The following is a 27,996-nucleotide window of genomic DNA, read 5'->3' as shown; positions in this document are numbered from 1 at the left end:
CACTTTCAATGCAACATACCGACAAACTATGTAACAGATTTTATTGTAGGCAGAACGCTTCAGAGTAGGATTTTATTGTATTCACACACACTATTCAGCCTGTACTCTACACAACCCGGTGCAGCATAAACAGTCAGAGCTGCAGTAGGCCTATATGCAAATTGACCATTGCCATTTTTGGATCTGTGCCATTTACTTTGAACTGGACTGTGTTTACAGCACTAGCGGTCGTGAGTAGATGTGCTTGTTTTGAGATCAAAAGCGAGAGCTGCATGTAGCCACGAGCGCACATTTTGTTCATATTATTAGCCCAGTTATAGGTAATTTATAGTCGGCAATAGGGMAGCGATTGRTTCCTACAAGAGCACAAAACATTTACATTTCTAGACATCTTTGAAAAGTGAGTCAGGTAAAGAGCTTTTTTTGTCTTAAAAGGGGTAGTTTTGTATTTTGAGACAGGCTTGAATAAGCTAAGTAGTCAAAAGGCAGAGGGTAGCATAATTTGTATGATTCTCTGTAATAAATGGTATGGGAATAATAATGCATTTTATTTTGTAAAGTGGTTTCTTGCATAAAACACAACATTTTCATTCACCTTGTATGAAGGACTAATGTCAAGCCCTGCATGTTTTTTTATTCTTCTAAAGTCTCATGGAATGTAGTTCTACTTTGAACACCACACATTCGACGCTACTGTAGACTGAATGATAGAACAGCCATTTCCATTTTATAATGTTATGGGATGCATTTTCTCCATTGTTTTTGATGGTAGGCTACTCTGGTAGGCCACAGTTGAAGTCGGAAGTTTACATACACCTTAGCCAAATACATTTAGTTTTTCACAATTCCTGACATTTAATCCTAGTAAAAATTCCCTGTCTTAGGTCAGTTAGGATCACCACTTTGTTTTAAGAATGTAAAATGTCAGAATAATAGTAGAGAAAATGATTTAATCTTTTATTTCTTTAATCACATTCCCAGTGGGTCAGAAGTTTACATACACTCAATTAGTATTTGGTAGCATTGCCTTTAAATTGTTTAACTTGGGTCAAACATTTTGGCTAGCCTTCCACAAGCTTCCACAATAAGTTGGGTGAATTTTGGCCCAGTCCTCCTGACAGAGCTGGTGTAACTGAGTCAGGTAGGTAGGCCTCCTTGCTCGCACACACTTTTTCAGTTTTGCCCACAAATTTTCTATAGGATTGAGGTCAGGGCTTTGTGATTGCCACTCCAATACCTTGACTTTGTTGCCCTTAAGCCATTTTGCCACAACTTTGGAAGAATGCTTTGGGTCATTGTCCATTTGGAAAACCCATTTGCGACCAAGCTTTAACTTCCTGACTGATGTCTTGAGATGTTGCTTCAATATATCCACATAATTTTCCTGCCTCATGATAACATCTATTTTTTGAAGTGCACCAGTGCCTTCTGCAGCAAAGTGCCGTCACAAATTGATTGCTGCACCCCCGTGCTTCACGGTTGAGATGGTTTTCTTCAGCTGCAAGCCATCCCCCTTTCCTCCAAAACATAACGATGGTCATTATGGCCAAACAGTTCTATTTTTGTTTCATCAGACCAGAGGACATTTCTCCAAAATGTACAATCTTTGTCCCCATGTGCAGTTGCAAACTGTAGTCTGCTTTTTATGGCGGTTTTGGAGCAGTGGCTTCTTCCTTGCTGAGCAGCCTTTCAGGTTATGTCGATATAGGACTCGTTTTACTGTGTATATAGATACRTTTGTACCTGTTTCCTCCAGCATCTTCACAAGGTCCTTTGCTGTTGTTCTGGGATTGATTTGCACTTTTTGCACCAAAGTACGTTCATCTCTAGGAGACAGAACGCATCTCCTTCCTGAGCGGTATGACGGCTGCGTAGTACCATGGTGTTTATACTTGCATACTATTGTTTGTACAGATGAACGTGGTACTTTCAGTCATTTGGAAATTGCCTGAATGAACCAGACTTGTTGAGGTCTACAATTATTTTCTGAGGTCTTGGCTGATTTCTTTTGATTTTCCCATGATGTCAAGCAAAGAGGCACTGAGTTTGAAGGTAGGCCTTGAAATACAGCCACACCTCCAATTGACTCAAATTATGTAAATTAGCCTATCAGAAGCTTCTAAAACCATGACATCATTTTCTGGAATTTTCCAAGCTGTTTAAAAGGCACAGTCAATTTAGTGTATGTAAACTTCTGACCCACTGGAATTGTGATACAGTGAATTATAAGTGAAATAATCTGTCTGTAAACAATTGTTGGAAAAATGARTTGTGTCATGCACAAAGTAGATGTCCTAACCAACTTGCCAAAACTAGTTTGTTAACAAGAAATTTGTGGAGTGGTTGAAAAACTAGTTTTAATGATGCCAACCTAAGTGTATGTAAACTTCTGACTTCAACTGTACATTATGACGAAATAGCCACAGTAGTCTACAATCCAGGTGTGGAAAGCTCTTAGAAACTTACCCAGAAATACTCAAAGCTGTAATCGCTGCCAAAGGTGCTTCTACAAAGTATTGACTTCAATGTTTTCACTTTGTCATTATGGGGTGTTGTGTGTAGATGTGGTGAATTTTTGAATCAATTTTGAATTCAGGCTGTAACAACAAAATGTGGAATAAATCAAGTGGTATGAATACTTTCTCAAGGTACTGTACCTACTTACATTTTGGAAGCTAATAAATTGCATTTAGTTAAAAGATAAAGACAAAATAATTGTAATCAAGTCGCTTTGGGTAAGAGCGTCTGCTAAATGACTAAAATGTAAAATACTATTAACATGTAAATATGTTAACAATAATATTTAAATATAACAGAATAAATAGCAGAAGAATAACTGCAGATGAAATAATACTGTAATTGAAAATTGTACACCCAATGAGAAAACATATTTGATGAGAATCACAACTAAAATCAATTCTAGCTCTTAAAGCTTAGGTAGCTTGCCACTTTAAGAGCGAGAAATGGTTTTAGTTGTGATTCTCATCAAATATGTTGTTTTCTCATTGGGTGTACAATTTTCAATTACAGCATTATTTAATCTGCAGTTATTCTTCTGCTATATGTAAATATTATTGTTAACATATTTACATGTTAATAGTATTTTACATTTGAGTAATTTAGCAGACGCTCTTATCCAGAGCGACTTGATTACAATTATTTTGTCTTATCTTTTTAGTGCTTCACACTATCCAAACCCCACAATCGAATAAAGTTTGAAACTCTTAGGTTATAGATCACAATGCAAAAAATAAATAAATAGGAACTAACTTTGTGCATCCTTGACAATCACTAATCAATATCCAAAAACGGCACGAGTTTTGTCTGAAAGGGACCAAGTGTGAAAACAACCTTAAAAGAACGCCACAGGCAACAAACACTTGAGCCATCCCATGCCTCTACTTCACTTTATTTAGAGCCTTAATGGCAGGTATCCTAGCAACTACTAGACAAAAGCCCTTGGCTGAATCCCAAATCACCCCCCTCCCCTCCATTTGCACATTTACGCGCACCTCCTCCATTTGCACAAGTGTCCCAAAGCTGAGGGAGTGAAAATGATTGAAGGTGTAGGYGCTAATTAGACCCTCAGATAACCATTTTGACCGAGCCAGGCAAGTTGCAGGCATCAGAGTGAAGTGCTATCTCAACACACACGGCAAAATGTTTGAATTTCATACAAAAGAAAAGAGGTGTGCATAATTATACGACACATGCATTTGTTGATGGCTGATTTCGAGACTTGACACATGTAACAAACGAAATACCTCCAAAATTAAACGTTTAACTGTTACTGAGGTTTATATCTTGTAAAACGACYGGGGTGGGGTTTATTAATTTGAATTTCATGCTTGTTTTATTATTTAAAAGTGGAACATGAATTGCATCATTCAAGTCAGGAGTGTGTCCCGAAGTTGATGGGTTTATTGAGCCCATCGCCACTCTCTGGAAGTCACCCTTGAAGTTTTGTCAGCAACACGTGATAACGGAGGGCCCTCTGAGCGAGTTGGTAGGAGAGGGGGGGTGGTTTGGGATTCACAACTTGTCTTTATAGCTAGAAGCTAGTTCGGACATCATCCCCAAGACACGGCAGGGCAGAGAGAGACATACCAGGCAAGGCAGGTTAGTTAGCATGGCAGAAACAAAGAGACAAAGAGGGAACAAACATACACATAATACATTCAATTCATAACATTAACAATACTGTATATGTAGTTAAGGGAAAATGCATCAAATAAATTGTAATGGGATTTGTTGTGTTCAGAGATATAAAAACGATCACCGCAAATGTTTTAATCTTTTCCACTTGATTTCACAACTATCATATGCGCTGTGGAAGCTAAAATGTTGATTTGTTAAATACAGGCCAACTGTAATATTATCCGACTGTAGCAGGAGAACAGAATTCAGTGAGATTGAACTGCACCTGACCCTCCCTAACCTCTGTCAGTGTTTGTCTTTCCATTTCAATGCTGTGCTGTAGTGTGTACAGGGGTTGTTAGCTGCAATGTTGTGTTCGAGAGCAGCTGAGTAGTGGGTGCTGTGATGCGCTGTGTTTACACACACAAACCACTTGTCCAGTTTATAATATAACAAAGCTCATTTTCCTTTGTGTTGGTGAAGAGACTATAATATCTAATGTAGCTTGGAAAGATGTTTAAATGTGTGGTGTAGATGTCAGGATAAATGGGCACAGTTTTAAATATGGCGTTGAGGTTTAAAAATACAGTAATTTGTCTACCAACAAACAATAGGCACAAATGGAGGCCTTTTGGAGGTAAATGATGGCTGGATGTTAGGGCAGTGTAGAGCGATTTCAGTGCCAACAGAAACTGTACATGGATTCAATATTTCTGAATTTGTAATGCATTCATAAAGTGAACTTGTAATCATTGAATTCATAAAGTGAACTTGTATTTTATGATTTGAAACTGAAGATTGCATTCAGTTTTACAATTCAATATTTAAATTCAACATTTATCAAGTCTAGTTTCAAGCACAGACAATGAATGCAATATTGAAATAAATATTGAATTTAAATATTGAATTTTAAAACTGAATGCAATATTTATTCAAGTTCAATGGTTCACTTTGTTCATTACAAACCCCAAAATATTGAATTCAAATTCAATAGGCATATCTAAATACAAATTCAGAAATATTGAATTCAAATAAAATTTTGTTGGCACTGAAATCACTCCATTGCATTGGTGTAAAATTCCAAACTGTAGGCTACCTAAATCCTGTGAATGGGTTACACCCTTTCCTTACCTCTGGATGTCTGTGATGAGCCACCAGGCCCATGACCAGCCTCCCACCACATAGGTCTTCCCATCGGAGCCACAGCAACCACCTGTTGGCCAACACAGACAACATGAGCATGACATTGTAACCACTATCACTGATGATAACACCATAGCAATAGTACTGTATTTTACACTGAACAGACCATTGTTACAGTCATTGTCATTGCACCGCAGTATCATTATCAGAGTATTACACTATTATTAGACCACAGTAAACCAGTTAGAGGTCGACCGATTATGATTTTTCAACGCCGATACCGATTATTGGAGGACCAAAAAAGCCTATACTGATTAATCGGCCGATTTTTWAAAATGTATTTGTAATAATGACAATTACAACAATACTGAATGAACACTTATTTTAACTTAATATAATACYTCAATAAAATCTATTTAGCCTCAAGTAAATAATGAAACATGTTCAATTTGGTTTAAATAATGCAAAAACAAAGTGTTGGAGAAGAAAGTAAAAGTGCAATATGTGCTATGTAAGAAAGCTAACGTTTCAGTTCCTTGCTCAGAACATGAGAACATATGAAAGCTGGTGGTTCCTTTRAACATGAGTCTTCAATATTCCCAGGTAAGAAGTTTTAGGTTGTAGTTATTATAGGAATTATAGGACTATTTCCCTCTATACCATTTGTATTTCATTAACCTTTGACTATTGGATGTTCTTATAGGCACTTTAGTATTGCAAGTGTAACAGTATAGCTTCCGTCCCTCTCCTCGATCCTCCCTGGGCTCGAACCAGCAACACAACGACAACAGCCACCATCGAAGCAGCGRTACCCATGCAGAGCAAGGGGAACAACTACTAGAAGGCTCAGAGCGAGTGATGTTTGAAACGCTATTAGCGCGCGCTAACTAGCTAGCCATTTCACTTCGGTTACACCAGCCTCATCTCGGGAGTTGATAGGCTTGGAGTCATAAACAGCGCAATGCTTGACGCACAACGAAGAGCTGCTGGCAAAACGCACGAAAGTGCTGTTTGAATGAATGTTTACGCGCCTGCTTCTGCCTACCACCGCTCAGTCAGATACTTAGATACTTGTATGCTTGTATGCTCAGTCAGATTATATGCAACGCAGGACACGCTAGATAATATCTAGTAAACTAGTGGTTATGATTGATTGTTTTTTATAAGATAAGTTTAATGCTAGCTAGCAATTTACCTTGGCTTACTGCATTCGCGTAACAGGCAGTCTCCTTGTGGAGTGCAACGAGAGAGAGYCAGGTCGTTATTGCGTTGGACTAGTTAACTGTAAGGTTGCAAGATTGAATCCCCCGAGCTGACAAGGTGAAAATCTGTCGTTCTGCCCCTGAACAAGGCAGTTAACCCACCGTTCCTAGGCCGTCATTGAAAATAAGAATGTGTTCTTAACTGACTTGCCTAGTTAAATAAAGATTAAATAATGGTGTAAAAATAATACAAATCGGCAAAATCGGTGTCCAAAAATACCGATTTCCGATTGTTATGAAAACTTGYAATCGGCCCTTATTATTCGGCCATTCCGATTAATCGGTCGACCTCTAAAACCAGTATCATGGTATCAGACCTCAGTTTGAAGAGCTGAGGTACCAGGGAGGAGTGGGTGGTAGTTGTTAGAATATAGGTCAATAACTCAATCTAACTGAATGTAGACTGGGATTGAAATGCTTTGCTACAGTACTATACCAATGAACCATAAAGTCATAGGGTATCAAGTCAACCAAAGCTGTACCACCCCTCCACATGCCTACAAACAAACCCAATTTAGTGTTAACCTATTAGTGTCATATTGTATGTAGTGTTATTCCCCTCTTAGTTCAGTGTATTTGTGAGTGTCTTAGGCCTCATGTAGAAACAAGTTATTTAACTGATTTACAGTCACAACAAGCCTCCTGTAGACCACAAACTAAACCCTCTCACTAAGAACTTCCCCTGGCACTTACACTTCCCCACATACACCAACAAACTCCAATTGATGGTGGTGGTGACACTTCTACTGCAGGAAAGTTAGCTCACACGCAAATGAGAAATCAAGTTCTGGAAAACACAATTGTGCTAACAAATGGCAGTTATCAAAAGGGTTTTTACTGGTAGTAGTTGTCGGCCCCCCAGGCTATGATAAGGTCTAGAGTAAATAAACTAACAAAGACAGCTATCACATTAAGGGGATTATTTGGCCACTCCCTTCATTCTTCCGACAGGTTAGATGACTTCACGAAAGCGATGCATGGCGCATTGATGGGGCAGAACGCTGTGTTATGATTCTTGACGGTCAAATAGTTGCTAGCTATGACAAGGAAGCTGCCATGTGGGGAATCGTAGGCAGCTCATATCTTGTTATTGATACCATGTCTTGTTGAGGTGTTTTGACTCACCACGTCTATGCTAATATAACATTTGCTAGCTAGCTAACCAACAAGTAACAATGTATTTGAGAGAAAAGTGCTCATTGTGCAAATGTATTTATGTTTTCAATAAAATATCATTTAAATGTTGTCAATCTTTTGTTTCTAAGTTAACCCGACCAGTTTTGCTCCACGGTTGTGCACACCTCGTGTTTGTTGCGCAACAACCCACCAGTCTATTATAGCTGCCTTTCAGAAGGAGCAAAATCAGTTGAGGAGTGTTGAGAATGACTGTCAGCTGTAAAGGGCAACCAGGGTCYTGTTCAATAGGGCACACTGTAGAGAAATGTTTCATGCCAAGGGAACATTGTCTGTTCATCTACCCAGACAAGCATGTGCAATATCTCTCCCAAATATGAGGAAATGCAGTTTGCCTAAGGTACTGTAGACCTGAGAGAAAATTAAAGAATCATTCATTGCATGAACCACCACCATAATAAATAGCCTAGCATTTTCTTGACTAAACACAAGAGTTTCTAAGCTTCCTTGCTTCCTAAGCTTCCTTGCGGATTATACGGATCATGATTGTAAGTCGCTCTGGATAAGAGCGTCTGCTAAATGACTTAAATGTAAAATGTAATGAGGACAAGGTTTCATGTCACATTAATAAAATGTCTGCTGTTGTTTCTCACATGATTTGTGTGATTCAATCATTTTATAGTGTGTGTGTGAGAGAGAGGAGAGAGAGAGAGAGAGAGAAAAAAGAAAAAAAATATCAACCCTTACAGTAAATTCATCTAAGGTATTCTGGCTCTGATAAACCACTCGCAATACAGGTTTAAAACTCACAGCAAGCAGTACCATCTAAGGGCGTCAAGCATTTCTGTCTGTTGACCAGAAATGTCCAGCTTTCACGACACCCCCACACACGAGGGGGACATGCTGGCTTGTCTTGACTGCAAACAATCTCCAACTTACTATTAGGCCTATAGAATGACATTTTAGCTGCAAGGGCATCCCGCTCAGAGGCTATTTACAGTGCCTTCAGAAAGTATTCACACCCCTTGACTTTTTCCACATGTGTTACAGCCTGCATTTAAAATGGATTAKATTGAGATTGTGTCACTGGCCTAGACACACACAATACCCCATAATGTCAAAGTGGAATTATGTTTATTGAAAGTTTTACAAGTATTCAACCCCTGTTATGGKAAGGCTAAATAAGTTGAGGAGTAAAACTTAGCTTAAAAAAGGTCACAATAAGTTGCATGGACTCACTCTGTGTGCAATAGTGTTTACCATGATTTTTGAATAACTACATAAACCCTGCATCCCACACATACAGATAATTGTATGGGTAAAAAAGATAAAGCAGACATTAAATATCTCTTTGAGCATGGTGAAGTTATTAATTAACCTTTGTAGTGATTGGGTGTATTGATACGCCATCCAAAGATTCTGGCAACCGAGACAGGAAGGACGCCTGTGAGGAAGGAAACCGCTCAGGGATATCACCATGAGGCCAATGGTAACTTCAAAACAGTTAGAGTTTAATGGCTGTGATAGGAGAAAACTGAGGATGGATCAACAACATTGGAGAGATTTATAGCCATTAATCTAAAATAATTCATAGATTTTAAACAAAAAACACTTTCCATTTGTCAGACAGACAAGACTAACATGAGATGACAGGTGAGTTCATAACAAGTTCAGGAAGCCAAGCTAGAGCTCTGAGACYTTCACAGCAATGGGGGCAGACATTTTGATCAAGACTGATCAAGAAATGTTCTCACACTAAACATACAAATACATTTGGAAAGTATTCAGACCCCTTCCCTTTATCCACATTTGTTAAAGCCTTATTCTAAAATAAAACAATTCTCATCAATCTACACACAAAGCAAAAACATTTTTAGAAATGTTTACAAATGTATAAAAAATTAACTGAAATACCTTATTTACATAAGTATTCAGACCCTTTGCTATGAGACTCAAAAATGAGCTCAGGTGCATCCTGTGTCAATTGATTATCCTTGAGCTGTTTCTACAACTTGATTGCAGAAACACCTGTGGTAAATTCAATTGATTGGACATGATTTGGAAAGGCTCACACCTGGTCTATATAAGGTCCCACAGTTGACAGTGCATGTCAGAGCAAAAACCAAGTCATGAGGTCGAAGGAATTGTCAGTAGAGCTCTGAGACAGGATTGTGTCGAGGCACAGATCTGGGGAAGGGTACCAAAAAACATCTTCAGCATGTAAGGTCCCCAAGAACACAGTGGCCTCCATCACTCTTAAATGGAAGAAGTTTGGAACCCTCATCGCTCTTTCTAGAGCTGGCCGCCTGGACAAACTGAGCAATCGGGGGAGAACCCGGTGGTCACTGACAGAGCTCCTCTGTGGAGATGGGAGAACGTTCCAGAAGGACAACCATCTCTGCAGCACTCCACCAATCAGGCTTTTATGGTAGAGTGGCCAGACGGAAGCCACTCCTCAGTAAAAAGGCACATGACAGCCCGCTAGGAGTATGCCAAAAGGCACCTAAAGGGCTCTCAGACCATGAGAAACAAGATTCTCTGGTCTGATAAAACCAAGATTGAACTATTTGGTCTGAATGCCAAGTGTCATGTCTGGAGGAAACCTGGCACCATTCCTACGATGAAGCATGGTGGTGGTAGCATTATGATGTGGGGAGGATGCCACTCAATTTAAAAATCTAGATGACTTTTATGCAATATTGCCCAGCCCTACGTGCTGGTCAGAGACTCCCAGTACRATTCAGCACTCATTGCATACTGACATTTTGTAATAAGGGGTGTGGGCCATATTACAAGATGGACGTCTTAATGCAGGTCTCCAAAGTGGAGAGGAGCAATGCTGAAACGGACCAAGGACGGATGGATTATTTCAGTGCCTGACTTGTAGTCACAGCTGCTGCTCTGCTTCCCTCAGAATACTTCAGATGCCAGACAGACTCCACATACTAGAGGCCACCATGGGAATGAGTGGAATTTACCCCTTAAAAAGCATGGCATCACATTTTGGCTCGCATCATGCCTGGTTGATTCATTCGCTATGGCTAGGCKTTTGTTTCTTAGAATAAAAAAAGTTTTGTAAAATAGGACCTTTATTTTTTCTTCTAAGAGAAAATCATAAGTGTTACTCGTGGGTGGTCTGTTCATAATGGACAGTTATCAAATTGCATTTGTCACATGCACCAAACACAATAGGTGTAGACCTTAGTGAAATGTTTACTTTCAAGCCCTTAAAACAACAATGCAGTAAAGAAAAAGTGTTAAGTAAAAATAATAAATGGATAAAATAACAGTAGCGAGGCTATATACAGGGGGTACCAGTACAAAGTCAATGTGCGAGGGCACAGCTTAGTCGAGGTAATATGTACATAGGTAGAGGTAGAGTTAAAGTAGGTAGAGTTAAAGTGACTATGCATAGATAATAAACAGAGAGTAGCAGTAGCGTAATAGATGAGGGTGGGGGGGGGGGACAAAGCAAATAGTCTTGGCAGCCATTTGATTAGTTGTTCAGGAGTCTTATGGCTTGGGGGTAGAAGCTGTTAAAAAGCCTTTTGGACCAAGAATTGGCGCTCCGGTACCGCTTGCCGTGCGGTATTAGAGAGAACAGTCTATGACTATGGTGGCTGGAGTCTGACAATATTTAGGGCCTTCCTCCGGCACCACCTGGGATAGAGYTCCTGGATGGCAGGAAGCTTGGCCCCAGTGATGTTTTGGGCCATACCCACTACCCTCTGTAGAGCCTTATGGTCAGATGCCGAGAAGTTGCCATACCAGGCGGTGATGCAACCAGTCAGGATGCTGCAGCTGTAGAACTTTTTCAGTATCCTGAGGGGGAATAGGCTTTGCCGTGCCTTCTTCACGACTGTCTTGGTGTGTTTGGCCCATGTTAGTTTGTTGGTGATGTGGACACCAAGGAACTTGAAGCTCTCAACCTGCTTCACTACAGCCCCGTCGATGAGAATGGGGGCGTGCGATGTCCTCTTTTTCCCTGTAGTCCACAATTATCTTTTTTGTCTTGGTCACGTTGAGGGAGAGGTTGTTATTCGGGCACCACACGGCCAGGTCTCTGACCTCACCCTATAGGCTGTCTCATCATTGTCGGTGATCAGGCCTACCACTTGTGTCGTCTGCAAACTTAATGATGGCGTTGGAGTCATGCCTAGCCACGCAGTCATAAGTGAACAGGGAGTACAGTAGGGGACTGAGCACTCACCCCTGAGGGGCCCTCGTGTTGAGGATCAGCGTTGCGCATGTGTTGCTACCTACACTCACCAACTGGGAGCGGCCCATCAGGAAGTCCAGGATCCAGTTGCAGAGGGAGGTGTACAGTCCCAGGGTCCTTAGCGATGAGCTTTGAGGGCACTATGGTGTTGAACGCTGAGCTGTAGTCAAAMAATAGCATTCACGGCCTCCCGGGTGGCGCAGTGGTCTAGGGCACTGCATCGCAGCGCTAGCTACGCCACCAGAGACTCTGGGTTCGCGCCCAGGCTCTGTCGCAGCCGGCCGCGACCGGGAGGTCCGTGGGGCGACGCACAATTGGCCTAGCGTCGTCCGGGTTAGGGAGGGTTTGGCCGGTAGGGATATCCTTGTCTCATCGCGCACCAGCGACTCCTGTGGCGGGCCGGGCGCAGTGGGCGCTAACCAAGGGAGCCAGGTGTTTCCTCCGACACATTGGTGTGGCTGGCTTCCGGGTTGGAGGCGTGCTGTGTTAAGAAGCAGTGCGGCTTGGTTGGGTTGTGTTTCGGAGGACGCATGGCTTTCGACCTGCGTCTCTCCCGAGCCCGTACGGGAGTTGTAGCGATGAGACAAGATAGTAATTACTAGCAATTGGATACCACGAAAATTGGGGAGAAAAGGGGGTAAAATTAAAAAAAAAATTTTTTTTTTTTTATAGCATCCACAAAGGTGTTCCTTTTGTCCAGGTGGGAAAGGGCAGTGTAGAGTGCAATAGAGATTGCATCATCTGTGGATCGGTTGGTGCGGTATGCAAATTGGAGTGGGTCTGGAGTGGGATAATGGTGTTGATCTGAGCCATGACCAGCCTTTCAAGGCACTTCATGGCTACAGACGTGAGTGCTACAGGTCGGTAGTCATTTAGGCAGGTTACCTTAGTGTTCTTGGGCACAGGGACTATGGTGGTCTGCTTGAAACATGTTGGTATTACAGACTCGGACAGGGAGAGGTTGAAAATGTCAGTGAAGACACTTGCCAGTTGGTCAGCGCATGCTCGGAGAACACGTCCTGGTAATCTGTTCTGGACCTGCGGCCTTGTGAATGTTGACCTGTTTAAAGTAGGGATGCACAATATATTGGTAAGCATATCGGAAATCGGATGATATTAGCTAAAAATGCCAACGTCGGCCCGATGTCTAGTTTAACACCGATGTACAAAACAGATGTCAAAGCTGACGTGCATACCTATATAAATGTAGGTAGATGACATAATGATGCCACAAAAAATATAGCACTACACGTGCAACACAGCATTCCTAACCTAGCCCACAATGTCTGCTGTGTGGATTGAGCAGTCAACAAGTCGAGCAGTCATTTGAAAGAGTAAGAACATTTCAGCGAGACAACTTAAAGACAAAATCCTTAAAGCCAAGATAATGAAATTCATTGCCCTTGACAATCAACCGTTCTCTGTCGTGTATGATGTTGGTTTCGCCGACTGGTCGAGCACCTCAAGCCCCGGTACACACTACCAAGTAGGTGCTATTTTTCAGGATGTTGCCCTACCGGACTTAAACAGTATTGTTGAAACGTAAATCCATAAGCTACTTGCTATGGGCGTCACTGCTATTAGCTTCACGACTGACATTTGGACGAGTGATGTCAGCCCCATGAGCATGCCGAGTCTGACAGCACAGTGGGTCGATAAGGATTTTGTACTGAGGAAAGCCTTATTGCATGCACAAGAATGTGCTGGTTTTCATACCACTGCTGCCATTTCAATGGCATTTGAGAGCATGATTGAAACATGAACACACTACTAGCTCCATTCGAACTACGAACTTGAGAATAAGCTCATCAACAGTGTCTGCAGCAGACGACATGATACCCTCTGTCATGGCATTGAAACGCCTACGCAACAAAACTGCCAACACAGACCGTGAGGTTAACATGGAAAAGACTCTACTAGAGGCTGTGAACAAGCGATTTGGTGGCATTCTCTGAGCCTCTTTACTGTGTCGCCACCATGCTCGGTACAAGGACCGCTACTTTGATGCAGACAAAAAACAGGGGTTACGTGAACTGTTAGACACAGCTGGACAAGATGGAAACGGACACCATGACAGTGCGCACCGAGGAAGAGAGGCCACGGACAGACAAAGCTGAAACTTCAATGCTTGACATGTATGATGAAATCCTGGTTGAAAATGAAACGACTGAACGATTCAGCACAGCAAGTAAGTGAAAGAAATAGGTTTTGATTAAGTTTTACAGGTAATGGGGACATACGTAAATGCCAACAAAATAACTTTGGTCAGTGCGTGTTTCAACTATTTAACTGAACTAGAATGCTTAAAAGGCTGCTAAAATTGTAAATATCGGTATCTTTTTGGCAAGGAAAATATCGGATATTGGCCAAAAATGTCATATCGGTGCATCCCTAGTTTAAATGTCTTACATCGGCTACGGAGAGCGTGATCACACAGTCATCCGGAACATCTGATGCTCTCATGCATGCTTCAGTGTTGCTTGCCTCGAAGCGAGCATAGAAGTAATTTAGCTCATCTGGTAGGCTCGTGTCACTGGGCAGTTTACGGCTGTCCTTCTCTTTGTAATCTAATAGTTTTCAAGCCCTGCCACATCCGACGAGCGTCGGAGCCGGTGTTGTACAATTCGATCTTAGTCCTGTATTGATCCTGTGATGGTTCGTTGGAGAGCATAGCAGGATTCCTTATACGGTTCCGGGTTAGAGTCCTGCTCCTTGAAAGCGGCAGCTCTACCCTTTAGCTCAGTGCGAATGTTACCTGTAATCCATGGCTTCTGGTTGGAGTATGTACGTACAGTCACTGTGGGGACGATGTTGTCGATGCACTTATTGATGAAGCCAATGACTGATGTGGTGTACTCCTCAATGCCATCGGAAGAATCCTGGAACATATTCCAGTCTGTGCTAGCAAAACAGTCCTGTAGCTTAGCATCTGCATCATCTGACCACTTCTATATTGACCGAGCCACTGGTGCTTCCTGCTTTAGTTTTTGCATGCAAGCAGGAATCAGGAGGATATAATTATGGTCAGATTTGCCAAATGCAGGGAGAGCTTTGTAAGCGTCTCTGTGTGTGGAGTAAAGGTGGTCTAGAGTTTTTTCCCTCTGGTTGCACATTTATCATACTAGTAAAACTGATTTAAGTTTCCCTGCATTAAAGTCCCCAGCCACCAAGAGCACCACCTCTGGATGAGCGTTTTCCTGTTTTCTTATGGCCGTATACAGCTCATTGACTGCAGTCTTAGTGACAGCATTGGTTTGTGGTGGTAAATAGACAGTTATGAAGACTATAGATCAACTCTTGGTAAATAGTGTGGTCTACAGCTTATCATGAGATAGGATTTGCTCTCCCGATGTAGAGGAAATCCTCAAGACTGCCTTACTATTAGATTTCGTGCACCAGCTGTTGTTTACAAATATACACAGACCGCCACCCCGTGTCTCACCGGAGGTCGGCTGTTCCATCTTGCAGATGCAGAGTKAACCCCGCCAGCTGTATGTTATTCACGTCGTCAATTAGCCACGACTCGGTGAAACATAAGATATTACAGTTTTTAAAACTTCTTCGGGCTAGGGGGCAGTATTCAGAAGTTTGGATGAATGAGGTACCCAAAGTAAACTGCCTGTTACTCAGGCCCAGAAGCTAGGATATGCATATAATTGGTAGTATTGGATAGAAAACACTCTAAAGTTTCCAAAACTGTTCAAATAATGTCTGAGTATAACAGAACTGATATGGCAGGCAAAAACCCAAGGACAATCCATCCAGAATCTTTTTTTTCAGCTCACCCTTGATTACTATGGTTGTCAATGGGAATATAAAAGGAATACCTCCCAGATTACAGTTCCTATGGCTTCCACTAGATGTCAACAGCCTTTAGAAAGAGTTTCAGGCTTGTTTTTTTTTWAAWTTGCTAGAATTTGTTGTTTTAGTAAGTGGCTCCCATTTTGGCTGTAGTGTTTGTTGCCTGTTCCGGTGAGTGCGTGTACTTCGTTATTTATCTCCGGTAATGGTCTCCGATATTCTCAGTCTTAAATTTGATCTTTAATTTACATATTAGGGTACCTGAGGATTGATTAGGAACGTTGTTTGATATGTTTGGAAGACGTTTATTGGTACCTTACGGGATTCATTTGTATGCATTTTGAACGAGGGAAACCAGTGGATTACTGAGTCTAGCGCGCCAATGAAACAAACTTTTTRGGGATATAAAGAAGGACTTTATTGAACAAAAGGACCATTTGTTATGTAGCTGGGACCCTTGTGATTGCAACCAGATGAAGATCTTCAAAGGTATGTGATTTATTTTATCGCTATTTCTGACTTTCGTGACGCCTCTGCTTGGTTGGAAAATGTATGTAATGCTTTTGTGTGCAGGGCGCTGTCCTCAGATAATCGCATGGTGTGCTTTCGCCGTAAAGCCTTTTTGAAATCTGACAAAGCGGCTGGATTAACAAGATGTTAAGCTTTTAAATGATGTATGACACTTGTATTTTCATGAATGTTTAATATTACGATTTCTGTAATTTGAATTTCGCGCTCTGCAATTTCACCGGATGTTGTTGAGGCCGGGCGCTAGCGGCACGCCTATCCCAAAGAGGTTTTAATGTCCCATTGGTAGGATATTAGTGATCGTAGTTCGTCTATTTTGTTATCCAATGATTGTACGTTGGCTAATAGGACTGATGGTAGAGGCAGATTACCAACTCGCCGTCGGATCCTTACAAGGAACCCTGACCTACGTCCCTGATATCTCTGTCTCTTTCCTATGCGAATCACAGGCATTTGGGCCTTGTCAGGTGTCTGACTCGTTAAAGAAAACATTTGTCCAGTACGAGGTGAGTAATCACTGTCCTGATATCTGGAAGCGCTTTTCGGTCATAAGAGACGGTGGCAGAAACATTATGTACAAAATAAGTTAAAATTACGTGAAAACTCACAATAGCACAATTGGTTAGGAGACCGTAAAACGGCAGCCATCTCCTCCGGCACCATTATGAATTTTATGGGGGGATGAGAGAAGCTAGCCTGTGCCTTAACCTAACTTTGACCCCCTAAACCTAACCCCAGACCTTAAACCAAACCATAACCCTAAAGTTACAAAGACAGCTCATGTACTTGCTCAACAGCTTGCATCAACTCTTCGGTCAGTTGCAGCATGGTCATCTAGTGACAAAAGGAAAAGTGAGGGTCACTGTAATGTGGATCATGTGACCATAATTCTTCCTGACATTTGGGTTCTCATAGTCATCTGGTGACTTATACCTCTGGTTTCAACACAATGGAAAATCCAAGAGCTGTTCTTTCATTCTGTAGTAAGGAATGTAGTCCTGATAGCCAACAACGATGAGACAGCCTATAGGGAGGTCGTCAGAGACCTGACAGTGTGGTGCCAGGACATCAACCTCTTCCTCAACGTGAGCAAGACAAAGGAGCTGATCGTGGACTACAGGAAAAGGAGGGCCGAACACACCCTCATTCACATCAACAGGGCTGTAGTGGAACGGGTTGAGAGTGTCCACATCACCAACAAACTATCATGGTCAGAGGAAGGCCCCAAAAATTGTCAAAGACTCCATTCACCCAAGTCATAGACTGTTCTCTCTGTTACCGCACAGCAAGTGGTACCGGAGTGCCAAGTCTGGGCCCAAAAGGCTCCTTAACAAAAGATGTCAGGAAGACCCCCAAGCCATAAGATTGCTGAACAATTCATCAAATGGCCACCCAGACTATTTACATTGACACCCCCTTTGTTTTTACACTGCTGCTACTCYCTGTTTATTATCTATGCAGTCACTTTACCCTTACCTACATGTACAATTTACCTTGACTAACCTGTACCGCCAGTGCCTGTACCCCCTGTATATAGCCTTATTATTTGATACATTTTTCTTCTTTATTTTAGTAAAAAWTTTCGTAACTTTATTTCTTGAACTGCACTGTTGGTTAAGGGCTTGTAAGTAAGCATTTCACATTAAGGTCTACACCTGGTGTATTCGGGCCATGTGGCAAATAAAATAGTACACAGGAAACTGGTTTCTCAAAGAGGTTATGATGAAACCTCTTAATTATATGAGCCCACTCGACCTACTTTCCTTTTCCCTATGCTGCTTCCTTCATTAATTCCTGATTCAATAACATCTAGACTGTTACACGTCTAAAAGTGTCATGGTGTTACTGTTTTTCCAACTTTTTCTCATGTGTGTACCGCTGTCTTACTTTTACCCCCAACTCTTTTCTATACCTCCTCCCATTCACTCTTGTGCAAATCATTTCTGCTTTCTTTGATTAGAGCCAATGATTAGAGMTCTTGGGGCCGAAACGATCTCAACCTATTCACAAACTTTAAATCAAAACAGTCAAACTCAGTCAAAACAGAAYATGTGTGTCAGTCTGTCTCTTGTGAAAACAGTGAACAACTTGTGAACATTTCTGAATTATAATACACCATGACAGCGCAATACACAAGGGGTGGAACAGTGGCAAAGGTACCCACAGGACAAACAGAATAATATTAGTCTGAGGAGAGATTAAATAGCATTAATACAACAAAAATAATTCTAAACACACCTTTAGTTTACAAAGTTAAACAGATGTATTATACACCCCAAACCACAGTCAAACTACTGCAATCTGTACAAGACGAGTACAAATCTGATTCTTCTATAACCAACGCTACATAAACAATCAAATCTGATTTTGCTGAGTGATTTGTAATCATACTATCTGTCTCAATAACTTTCTACAAAAGACCAAGATAACATAGCCTAGCTACTCATGTATCCTAGTGGACCGAGCGAAGTCTGTCCTTGAAACTGCCTGAAAATGGCATTGTAATCTTTCAAGGCATATACACAGCTACATTTACCAACATAACATAGTTAATTGCAGTTCTCCAGTGCTGCTACAGATCAGGGTCTGTAAAGACGGAGTCCGTTTCCAGAACTTAAAAGACCTCACGCTACATCTAATGTCTCGAACTTAACTCATATGGATGAAATAAAGCAATCAGCAATACTTCCACAAATTCCATTGGTTTGCTCAGATTTCACATGTCACGAGTCATGACAACCGCTCTCTCATATTGCCACACTGCAAATATAAGGCTACAGGCAGTCTAGTATCCAGAAATTACATTTTCAGATGCAAAAAGCATATCTTTCTACCATAGACTATCTCTCGAACATAATTATTAAAACCTATTAATAAAGTTATTTATAATACGTTTAGAGTTGTACTGTATTTCATGGGTAATATTCCATTAGCTACAATCACTGTGGCTTTAACATACCAGGCCAAATTTCATACCATTTAATCTGTATTACGTAAATCTGCTATGACATTTGTGGTCTGAATGTATAGGTAACTGTAAATCGCTCTAGGTAAAATCGCCTGCTAAATGGCTAAAATGMCAAACGTATTAGACCTGACATCACAGACAGCCTGACATACGGGAATGGGCACCACCCCGCTATCATGTTCSCTCCCCTCACGGCTCGGAGCCCGTCATTCATAATCACAACGTTCCTACTTCCCCAAACGTGAAATGCGCATCAATTACTTGATTCATAACGACATAAGTGCGATTGCGATGCTGTTTACAATCACATGGTGTCCCGTAGAAGTGTGGCATCTAGAGAAAAAAAAATGATATACGTACCCATCTCCTGCCCTGAGGAACACATGATAACAGCAGCGTTTAAAATAACTGGAAACTCGGAAAAATAATTTAGGTCGGAAAGTCGGAGCACTAGAAAAGAGGCCCGAGTTGGGTGACTGACCGTTCAAATCGATTTTTCCCAGTCCAAGCTCGTTTCTTTCCCTCGTTCCCAGTAGTTTTGAAAGCAATAAAGTCGGAAGTCAGAGAGTTCCCAGTTGTTTTGAACGCGGCAACTGTGAGTCAGCTATCCGTGATCTAGCTAGCTAGCTAACATCAGAGGAATATAGTAACTGTCTACATTTTCAGAACTGGTAATGACACAATGACGAGGTTATCCATTGGGATAATCACGCGCCAATGTGCATGTCACTGTGTAAATAACAAGTGAAAGTAACATTAACTTACACGTTAAATTAATATTTACAAAGTTGATGATGAATGTAACGGTACGTACCTGAAACAACAAGGGCCTCATTTGGTCCAACAGTATGACAATTACCCATGTTATTTCAAAAGGCGTATCCCAAACCAAGTGCGTTTGTTGCCTAAAAATCTTCTTCTACTGTATTATGTCAGTCCACAAACACACGGTTGGCGCGTGCCGGTCCTCAAATGTACTTGCGTAACCCCTGCTTTATTATACAGTTTTTATCGACACTAGGCTGATTCGATTATACTGAACCGCGGGGCACCGGTCTATGGCACGTGACGTAACTGGACACAATGGTGAGGGAGGAGCGCCCATCTCAAATGAAGGGAATGCAATGAACTTTCAACCAGTGCAAAACACGTCTACCCGGGACAGATGAATCGAATCCCCTCATTGATTATTTGTACGGCTCCTCGATCCGAGAAAGAACAACAAATGCTCCTTTAGCGCTTTCTGTTTTCCCCTGTTAAAGTGGCTTAGTATTCGTCCGATTGTAATGACCATTTGGGCGTCAGCACATCTCCCACCGCACTTGTTTATGCACATACAGACAAGTGTAGAATTTCACCAGCAGGCGACACTACACTACAATAAATGGTGATAGGGTCGGGGACTCATGGAATGAACGTGTTCCATAGTGGTTGTGGGCTGTTTATCGCTGAAGTAGGCCTACTGTGTACAGTATGTCAAGTGTTTGACCAGCAGGTTGATCTATTTTGCATCATTGTGCCTAGGAATAAGTATTACCAATAAATCACAGTTCAAACGTGTAGTGTGTTATTGTAGTTTTTACCTGCATTTTGAAGGAACCATCAACATACTGTATGACCCTCATCATCAATTGATCTAAAAGGTATTTCCGCACAGGGTGGGCAAAGGAACATCAGTTCGTCCACAGGATTTGATTTGGATCAACTTGGTTTTAGGCATAAATGGAATTTGGAGGTGGGATTAGTGTTTTGTCAGAATATTATCTGATTTGTTCAAAACTTGGTCCAAGATAAGATACAATAAATGTAGCGGTACCACAGAGGAACCAAGAAATTAAGAGCGACACTACGGCTGACTTTTTGGAGCGACACCACGTCTGTCTTTTGGGGCCTTTATGTTGATCTGCAATAATATTATGAAAAGACAGGACAGGAATACATCAGTCTCCAACGCACCATCTGACAAATTGTTCTTTCAAATTGATTTGCCTGTTTGTGGGTGTTTGAAGGATCTGCATTTATAAGTGCCATTGCATTGAGCACAGCCATTACACTTGTAATTTCCATCCAGTAATTACAACGCAAATAGACGTTGTTCAGGAAAATCTTGGGGTGGTAAATCAGAGTGTACCAATTGGTCTCTGAGATTTCTGCCCCGCGAGAATACGACCAAGGGAAGGTCCGAAAACACATTACCGAGACTATCATCGGATTTTATGATGTGCCAATGTTTGTGAACGATTCCCTTAATTTGTTCAGAGCGCTTTGAATAGTGGGTAGTTAGAATGCAAGAATGCGTCTTTTTGCGAGACTGCACTTGAAAAAGGTCATGTCTCGTTTTGTTTTGAATTTTCTCAATGGCAATATTAATATGATAATTTTTGTACCCCCTCTCCTTGAACTTTCTTTGCGTCTCAGCCATATTTCTGTCGAAATCTGATTGTTTTTTGCAAATTCTTTMGATTCGACAGAATTGGCTGTAGGGCAAACTATTTTTCAAGGGAAGTGGGTGACAACTGTCAGCCCTCAACAAACTGTTACGATCAGTAGGTTTCCTGTAAAGATCAGTGTATAGAACATTATTTTCACACAAGATCAGAAGATCAAGAAAACTGATTTGACCTGTATCAGATTGCATAGTAAATATCAAATGTTCAGAACAGGAGTTAAGAAAAGCATGGAATGCCTGGAGATGTTTTGCATCACCCCTCCATAGAACAAAAATATCATCAATATACCATTTCCAAATAATGATAGGCAAGAAAACATTTTTGAGAGGATTGAAAATAGACTGTTTCTCCATGTAACCCACATACAAATTAGCATAGTTAGGAGCCATGGGCGATCCCATAGCAGTACCCTTCGTCTGAATAAAGAAATCATTTAAAAACATGAAATAGTTATGTGTGAGTACTACCCCTCAGGATTCTGGCCATCGAGAATCCAGGCAGAAGTCCTTTGATCCTCTGAATCCTCATCCATATCAAATATCAGTTTTTGGTCACTGCTGTCGGTGTGTCTTTCCATGTGATCACATGGACCGCTGAATCGCACAAGTCAGCAAGTCTTCCTTTTCCTCTTTCCTTTCGGTTTGCCAAGAGAACTCGGTCTCCAATCTCTCGGGCAGTACCTTTCACTCTCTTGTTATACTGCCTTGCTGCTTTTTCTGAGCTTCAGTGGTGTTGGCCTTGGTGATCCTGACAGCCTCTCACAGGTATTTTTGGAACGAGTCGACATACTCGTCATGAGTCAACACGTCTTCGTTTTTCAAGGTGCTTCCAAACACAATGTCCACTAGCAGCTGTGGAACTCGGCCGAACATCAAATAGAACGGCACGAATCCTGTCATTTTGTGTGTGGTAGAGTTGTACGAGAAGGTGAGCATCTGTATCATCTGGGGCCATCTTTCTTTTGCTCTCGCTGGCAACGATCGGACCATGTTACCATTCGTGCGTTTGAATCTTTCAGTCTGACCTTTGCCCATAGGACGATATGGAGTGGTATGGGACTTTTTGACTCCTGACACTTGTAGCAATCCAGCAATTAAGTGACTCTCAAAGTTTGCTCCTTTGTCTGAGTGTATCCGCTGGCGAAAACCATAGACACAGAAGAACTGGTTCCATAACTTCTGGGAAACCACTTTTGCTGGTTGATTCGGGCAAGGAAACGCATGTTCCAGCTTCGTAAAATGGTCTGTGATGACGAGTACATCAACGCTCTTTCCATCCCTTCCTTCTGCTGACCAGAGGTCTATGCACACCAGTTCCAACGTAGTGCTGGTCTGTAAAGATTCCAATGGTGCCCTAGTCTCTGGCTCCATTYTCTTGCCAACCACACAGCACTTACAGTAGGAGACATACTTCTTCACTTCCCTGTCCATCCCAGTCCAGAAGAACCTTTGACGTACCAGATGGAGGGTTCTAGTCTGGCTTTGTTGGCCAGCTTCGTCATGGGTTCCCCTCAGAACGATGGCTTAAAGGGAGTCTGGCACCACCAGCTGGTGCTTCTTCTTGCCAACTCTGTCCTTAGATCTTCAGTAGAGGATCACATCCTTGATTTAGAATTTATCCCAATGCTTCAGTATTCTCAAAACTTGGGCAGTCTCATGAGGTCTCTCTCTCTGCGAAGMTCCCCTCCTTCTCTCAACAAAGTATYCCACTCGGGCCAGCACCTGATTCGCCTTCTGTTTTCTACTTATCACATCAGAAGAAAGGACTGGAAGAGTAGCCGCTCCCCCTTCTTGCTGAAGGATGCTGGCAGAATACTGGGCTAATTGGAAGCTGCGCACTGGCACACTCGCATCCCACTCCAGACAGGATTCCAAAACTGCTTTCACTCCTTCAGAAGAGACTTGAACTAGGATCTTGCCACCTTGGATGTTGACTGACAGTGTGAATGCTTCCTGGATGGACTCTGAAATCACATACTCTGCTCCATATTCTGGGAAATCACTTGCCTTCCTAGCTCCAATGAACGGCTGCCGACTAAGCAGGTCTGCCAGGACATTCTGAGGCCCAGGGATGTACTTCAAGTCAAAGTCGAGGGGGCCAGTTTAGAGATCCACCGTTGCTCACAGGTGTCTAGCTTTGGTGTCGTCATTATATAGGTCAGGGGGTTGTTATCTGTTAGGACTGTGAATCTATTCCCCTTCAGCCAATGGGTGAACTTATCACACACAGCCCACTTAAGAGTGAAGAACTCTAATCTGTGTGCCGGGTAATGGGACTGGGACCTCGACAGAGTCTTCAAATCAAAGTTTATTTGTGACGTGCGCAGAATACAACAGGTGCAGACCTTACAGTGAAATGCTTACTTACAGGCTCTAACCAATAGTGCAAAAAGGGTATTAGGTGAACAATAGGTAAGTAAAGAAATAAAACAACAGTAAAAAMAAAGGCTTTATACAGTAGCGAGGCTATAAAAGTAGCAAGGCTACATACAGACACTGGTTAGTCAGGCTGATTAAGGTAGTTTGTACATGTAGATATGGTTAAAGTGACTATGCATATATGATGAACATAGAGTAGCAGTAGTGTAAAAGAGGGGTTGGCGGGTGGTGGGTGGCAGGACACAATACTGATAGCCCGGTTAGCCAATGTGCGGGAGCACTGGTTGGTCGGCCCAATTGAGGTAGTATGTACATTAATGTATAGTTAAAGTGATTATGCATATAGGATAAACAGAGAGTAGCAACAGCGTAAAAGAGGGGTTTGGGGGTGACACAATGCAAATAGTCCGGGTAGCCATTTGATAACCTGTTCAGGAGTCTTATGGCTTGGGGGTAAAAACTGTTGAGAAGCCTTTTTGTCCTAGACTTGGCACTCCGGTACCGCTTGCCATGCGGTAGTAGAGAGAACAGTCTATGACTGGGGTGGCTGGGTTCTTTGACAATTTTTAGGGCCTTCCTCTGACACCGCCTGGTGTAGAGGTCCTGGATGGCAGGCAGCTTAGCCCCAGTGATGTACTGGGCCGTACGCATTACCCTCTGTCGTGCCTTGTGGTCGGAGGCCAAGCAGTTGCCGTATCAGGCAGTGATGCAACCAGTCAGGATGCTCTCGATGTTGCAGCTGTAGAACTTTTTGAGGATCTCAGGACCCATACCAAATCTTTTTAGTTTCCTTAGGGGGAATAGGCTTTGTCGTGCCCTTTTCACGACTATTGTTTGTACAGATGAACGTGGTACCTTCAGGTGTTTGGAAATTGCTCCCAAGGATGAACCAGACTTGTGGAGGTCTACAATGTTTTTTCTTAGGTCTTGGCTGATTTTCTTGTTACTTACAACCTCATGTTAATCGCATAAGCCTACGTTAGCTCAACCYTCCCGAGGTTGGGACACCGATCCTGTAGAGGTTTTAAAGTTGCCCGTGGCATTGTCATAGGATGCCACTTTTCCAACAAAACAATATTTCTGCCCTGCTTGAGCTCCCCCGGGCAACTTTAAGTGCTGTTATTGTAAAGTGTAAACGTCTAGGAACAACAAGGGCTCAGCAGCGAAGTGGTAGGCCACGCAAGCTCACAGAATGGGACCCAGAATGCTGAAGTGCGTAGCGCGTAAAAATTGTATCTCCACTGTTGCAACACTCACTACCAAATCCAAACTTCCTCTGGAAGCAACGTCAGCACAATAACTGTTTGTCGGGAGCTTCATGAAATGGGTTTCCATGACCTGAGCAGCCACACACAAGCCTAAGGTCACCATGCACAAGCCAAGCATTGGCTGGTGTGGTGTAAAGCTTGTCGCCATTGGACTCTGGAGCAGTGGAAACGTGCTCTCTGGAGTGATGAATCACGCTTCACCATCTGGCAGTCCGACGGACAAATCTGGGTTTGGCGGATGCCAGTAGAACACTACCTACCCCAATGCATAGTGCCAACTGTAAAGTTTGGTGGAGGAGTAATAATGGTTTGGGGCTGTTTTTCATGGTTCTGGCTAGAGATCAGTGTGGAAGAACTTTACTGGCCTACACAGAGCCCTTACCTCAACCCCATCGAACACCTGAATTGGAATGCCAACTGTGAGCCAGGCCTAATCGCCCAACATCAGTGCCCGACCCCACTAACGCTCTTGTGACTGAATGGAAACAACACCCTGCAGAAATGTTCCAACATCTAGTTAATTGCCATCCCAGAAGAGTGGAGGCTGTTATAGCAAAGGGGGAACAACTCCATATTAATGCCCATGATTGAGACGTTCGACGAGCAGGTGTCCACATACTTTTGGTCATTTAGTGTATATACTGTATACAGAGTATATAGATATATAAGAAATAGACAGGCCTGCGACTCTTGGAAGAGAGTACTAGCCCCTTTTGCACGGTCTCTGTTTTACAGTTGTTGCTTTTTTCTTGGAGAAGTCATATGACTAAACAGATTGTTCCTTCCTACACTCTTCCTACACTCTGTTTTCCATGGTCCTATGCTTCTTACAGGATTTTTGGGATGGAGAGAAGGTTCATCGTTGTTAAGGTCCTTTAGCCGATTTCTCTGCCTTTCAAAGCCCCAACAGTGATACAGTTTGTCCATAACTGTTGTGTCATCTCTAAGGGAGTCTCGTCGCTTACTCCCAGTCTCTAAGCCTTTAGCTCYTCCTGGGATGTGGCTATTGTGCTTAAGATCCTTTCACAGCAGCTACTGGCTGTTGAAAAGCGTGTAGAGGTAATATTCCTCCATCTTTTGCTTTACTACTGCCCTTGGTGTCCCTAAGCGTATGTGTGGTCTACCAGCTGCTGTTCGATTCTGCAGTCTATTCTGTTTGTTTTTTTTAGGTTAATGTATCTAACCGCATCTTTGGCCCTGGTCGGCTTTTTTCCCATTGTAGCACCTTGGAGCTTATGGCTTTTCGCCGACTGTCAGGTTGTGCGCTACTGGTAAGAAGTCAGGTGCAGGAGAGCGGAGAGTTGTGATCAGGCGAACACTTTAATTGGCAGAAGTAACAAAAGACAGATGCAACTGCGTCAAAAACCTCCAGCGAAATGGCAAAAGTGCAAAGCGCGACAACAGTCACAATAATGCATAAGTTAACTTCTTAGAACTAGGGGGGCGACATTTTCACTTTTGGATGAATTGGTGCCCAAATTGAACGGCCTCGTACTCTGTCCTAGATCATATGATATGCATATTATTATTACTATTGGATAGAAAACACTCAGAAGTTTCTAAAACTGTTTGAATTATATCCTAGCTATCCTATTGAGACGTTCGACGAGCAGTCGAACTTTTTGAAGTTTTCGTTCATTAGCGTAAATTTGGATGGACACGTGAACTACACATGCTAGCCAAAGTTGCTAATTCGACAGAAGTAATGGACATTATAAAACAAAACAACGATTTATTGTGGAACTAGGATTCCTGGCACTGCATTCTGATGAAAGATCATCAAAGCAAACGAAGGGAATATTTATGATGTAATTTCGTATTCTGTTGACTCCAACATGGCGGAGAATGGCTGAGCGCCGTCTCAGATTATTGCATGCTGTGCTTTTACTAAAGTTATTTTTAAACTAACACAGCGGCTTGCATTAAGAACCAGTGTATCTTAATTATATGTTAAACATGTCTTTATAAAAGTTTTATGATGAGTATTTTCTGTATTTACGTGGCTATCTGTAAATACCTCGCTATTTGGAGCCATTTCTGAAACATGGCGCCAATGTAAAACCACGATTTCTGGCTATAAATATGCACATTATCGAACAAAACATAAATGTATTGTATAACATGATGTTCATATGACTGTTCTCTGATAAAGTTGTTCAAAGGTTAGTGATTCATTTTATCTCTATTTGTGGATTTTGTGAAAAGCTATCTTTGCTGTGAAAAAATGGCTGTGTTTTTTGGGATATGGGTGAGCTAACATAAATATATGTTGTGTTTTCACTGTAAAAACATTAAAAATCGGACATGTTGCTGGATTCACAATGTTTATCTTTAATTATATGTACAACATGATCTCATCAAAGTTTTATGATGAGTTTTCTGTATTTCACGTTGCTCTCTGTAATTATTCTGACTAGAACCAGAAAATTGATCATATTACTCCAGTGCTAGCCTCCCTCCCTTCCTGTTAAGGCAAGGCTGATTTCAAGGTTCTACTGCTAACCTACAAAGCATTACATCGTTGCTCCTACCTATCTTTCCGATTTGGTCCTGCCGTACATACCTACACGTACGCTACGGTCACAAGACGCCGGCCTCCTAATTGTCCCTAGCAAACAGCTGGAGCAGGGCTTTCTCCTATAGATCTCCATTTTATGAATGGTCTGCCTACCCATGTGAGAGACACAGACTCGGTCTCAACTTATAAG

The 27,996-nt window shown here is 42.0% G+C and overlaps 1 protein-coding gene across 3 annotated transcripts in view; it reads right to left on the bottom strand.

The window, feature by feature from the left end:
• LOC111981736 (flotillin-2a) overlaps nt 1-20,233 on the bottom strand; it is a 36,314-nt gene extending 16,081 nt beyond the window's left edge. The window contains exons 1-2 of one of the 3 annotated variants that reach the window (XM_024013140.2): nt 20,007-20,233; nt 5,269-5,350 (exon numbers count right to left, since the gene is read on the bottom strand). In XM_024013140.2, coding sequence (XP_023868908.1) covers nt 5,269-5,350; nt 20,007-20,055 — 131 coding nt within the window. In that variant the 5' untranslated portion in view covers nt 20,056-20,233. Of the gene's footprint in view, nt 1-5,268; nt 5,351-19,552; nt 19,653-20,006 lie in introns of those variants that run through there. The other 2 variants (XM_024013139.3, XM_024013141.3) reach the window with 2 other exon arrangements.
• Nucleotides 20,234-27,996: the final 7,763 nt, after the last annotated feature.

Source organism: Salvelinus sp. IW2-2015, linkage group LG20 (assembly GCF_002910315.2).
Source record: "Salvelinus sp. IW2-2015 linkage group LG20, ASM291031v2, whole genome shotgun sequence".
NCBI classification, from domain to species: domain Eukaryota; kingdom Metazoa; phylum Chordata; class Actinopteri; order Salmoniformes; family Salmonidae; genus Salvelinus; species Salvelinus sp. IW2-2015.
This window is presented reverse-complemented; position numbering and strand designations above follow the sequence as displayed.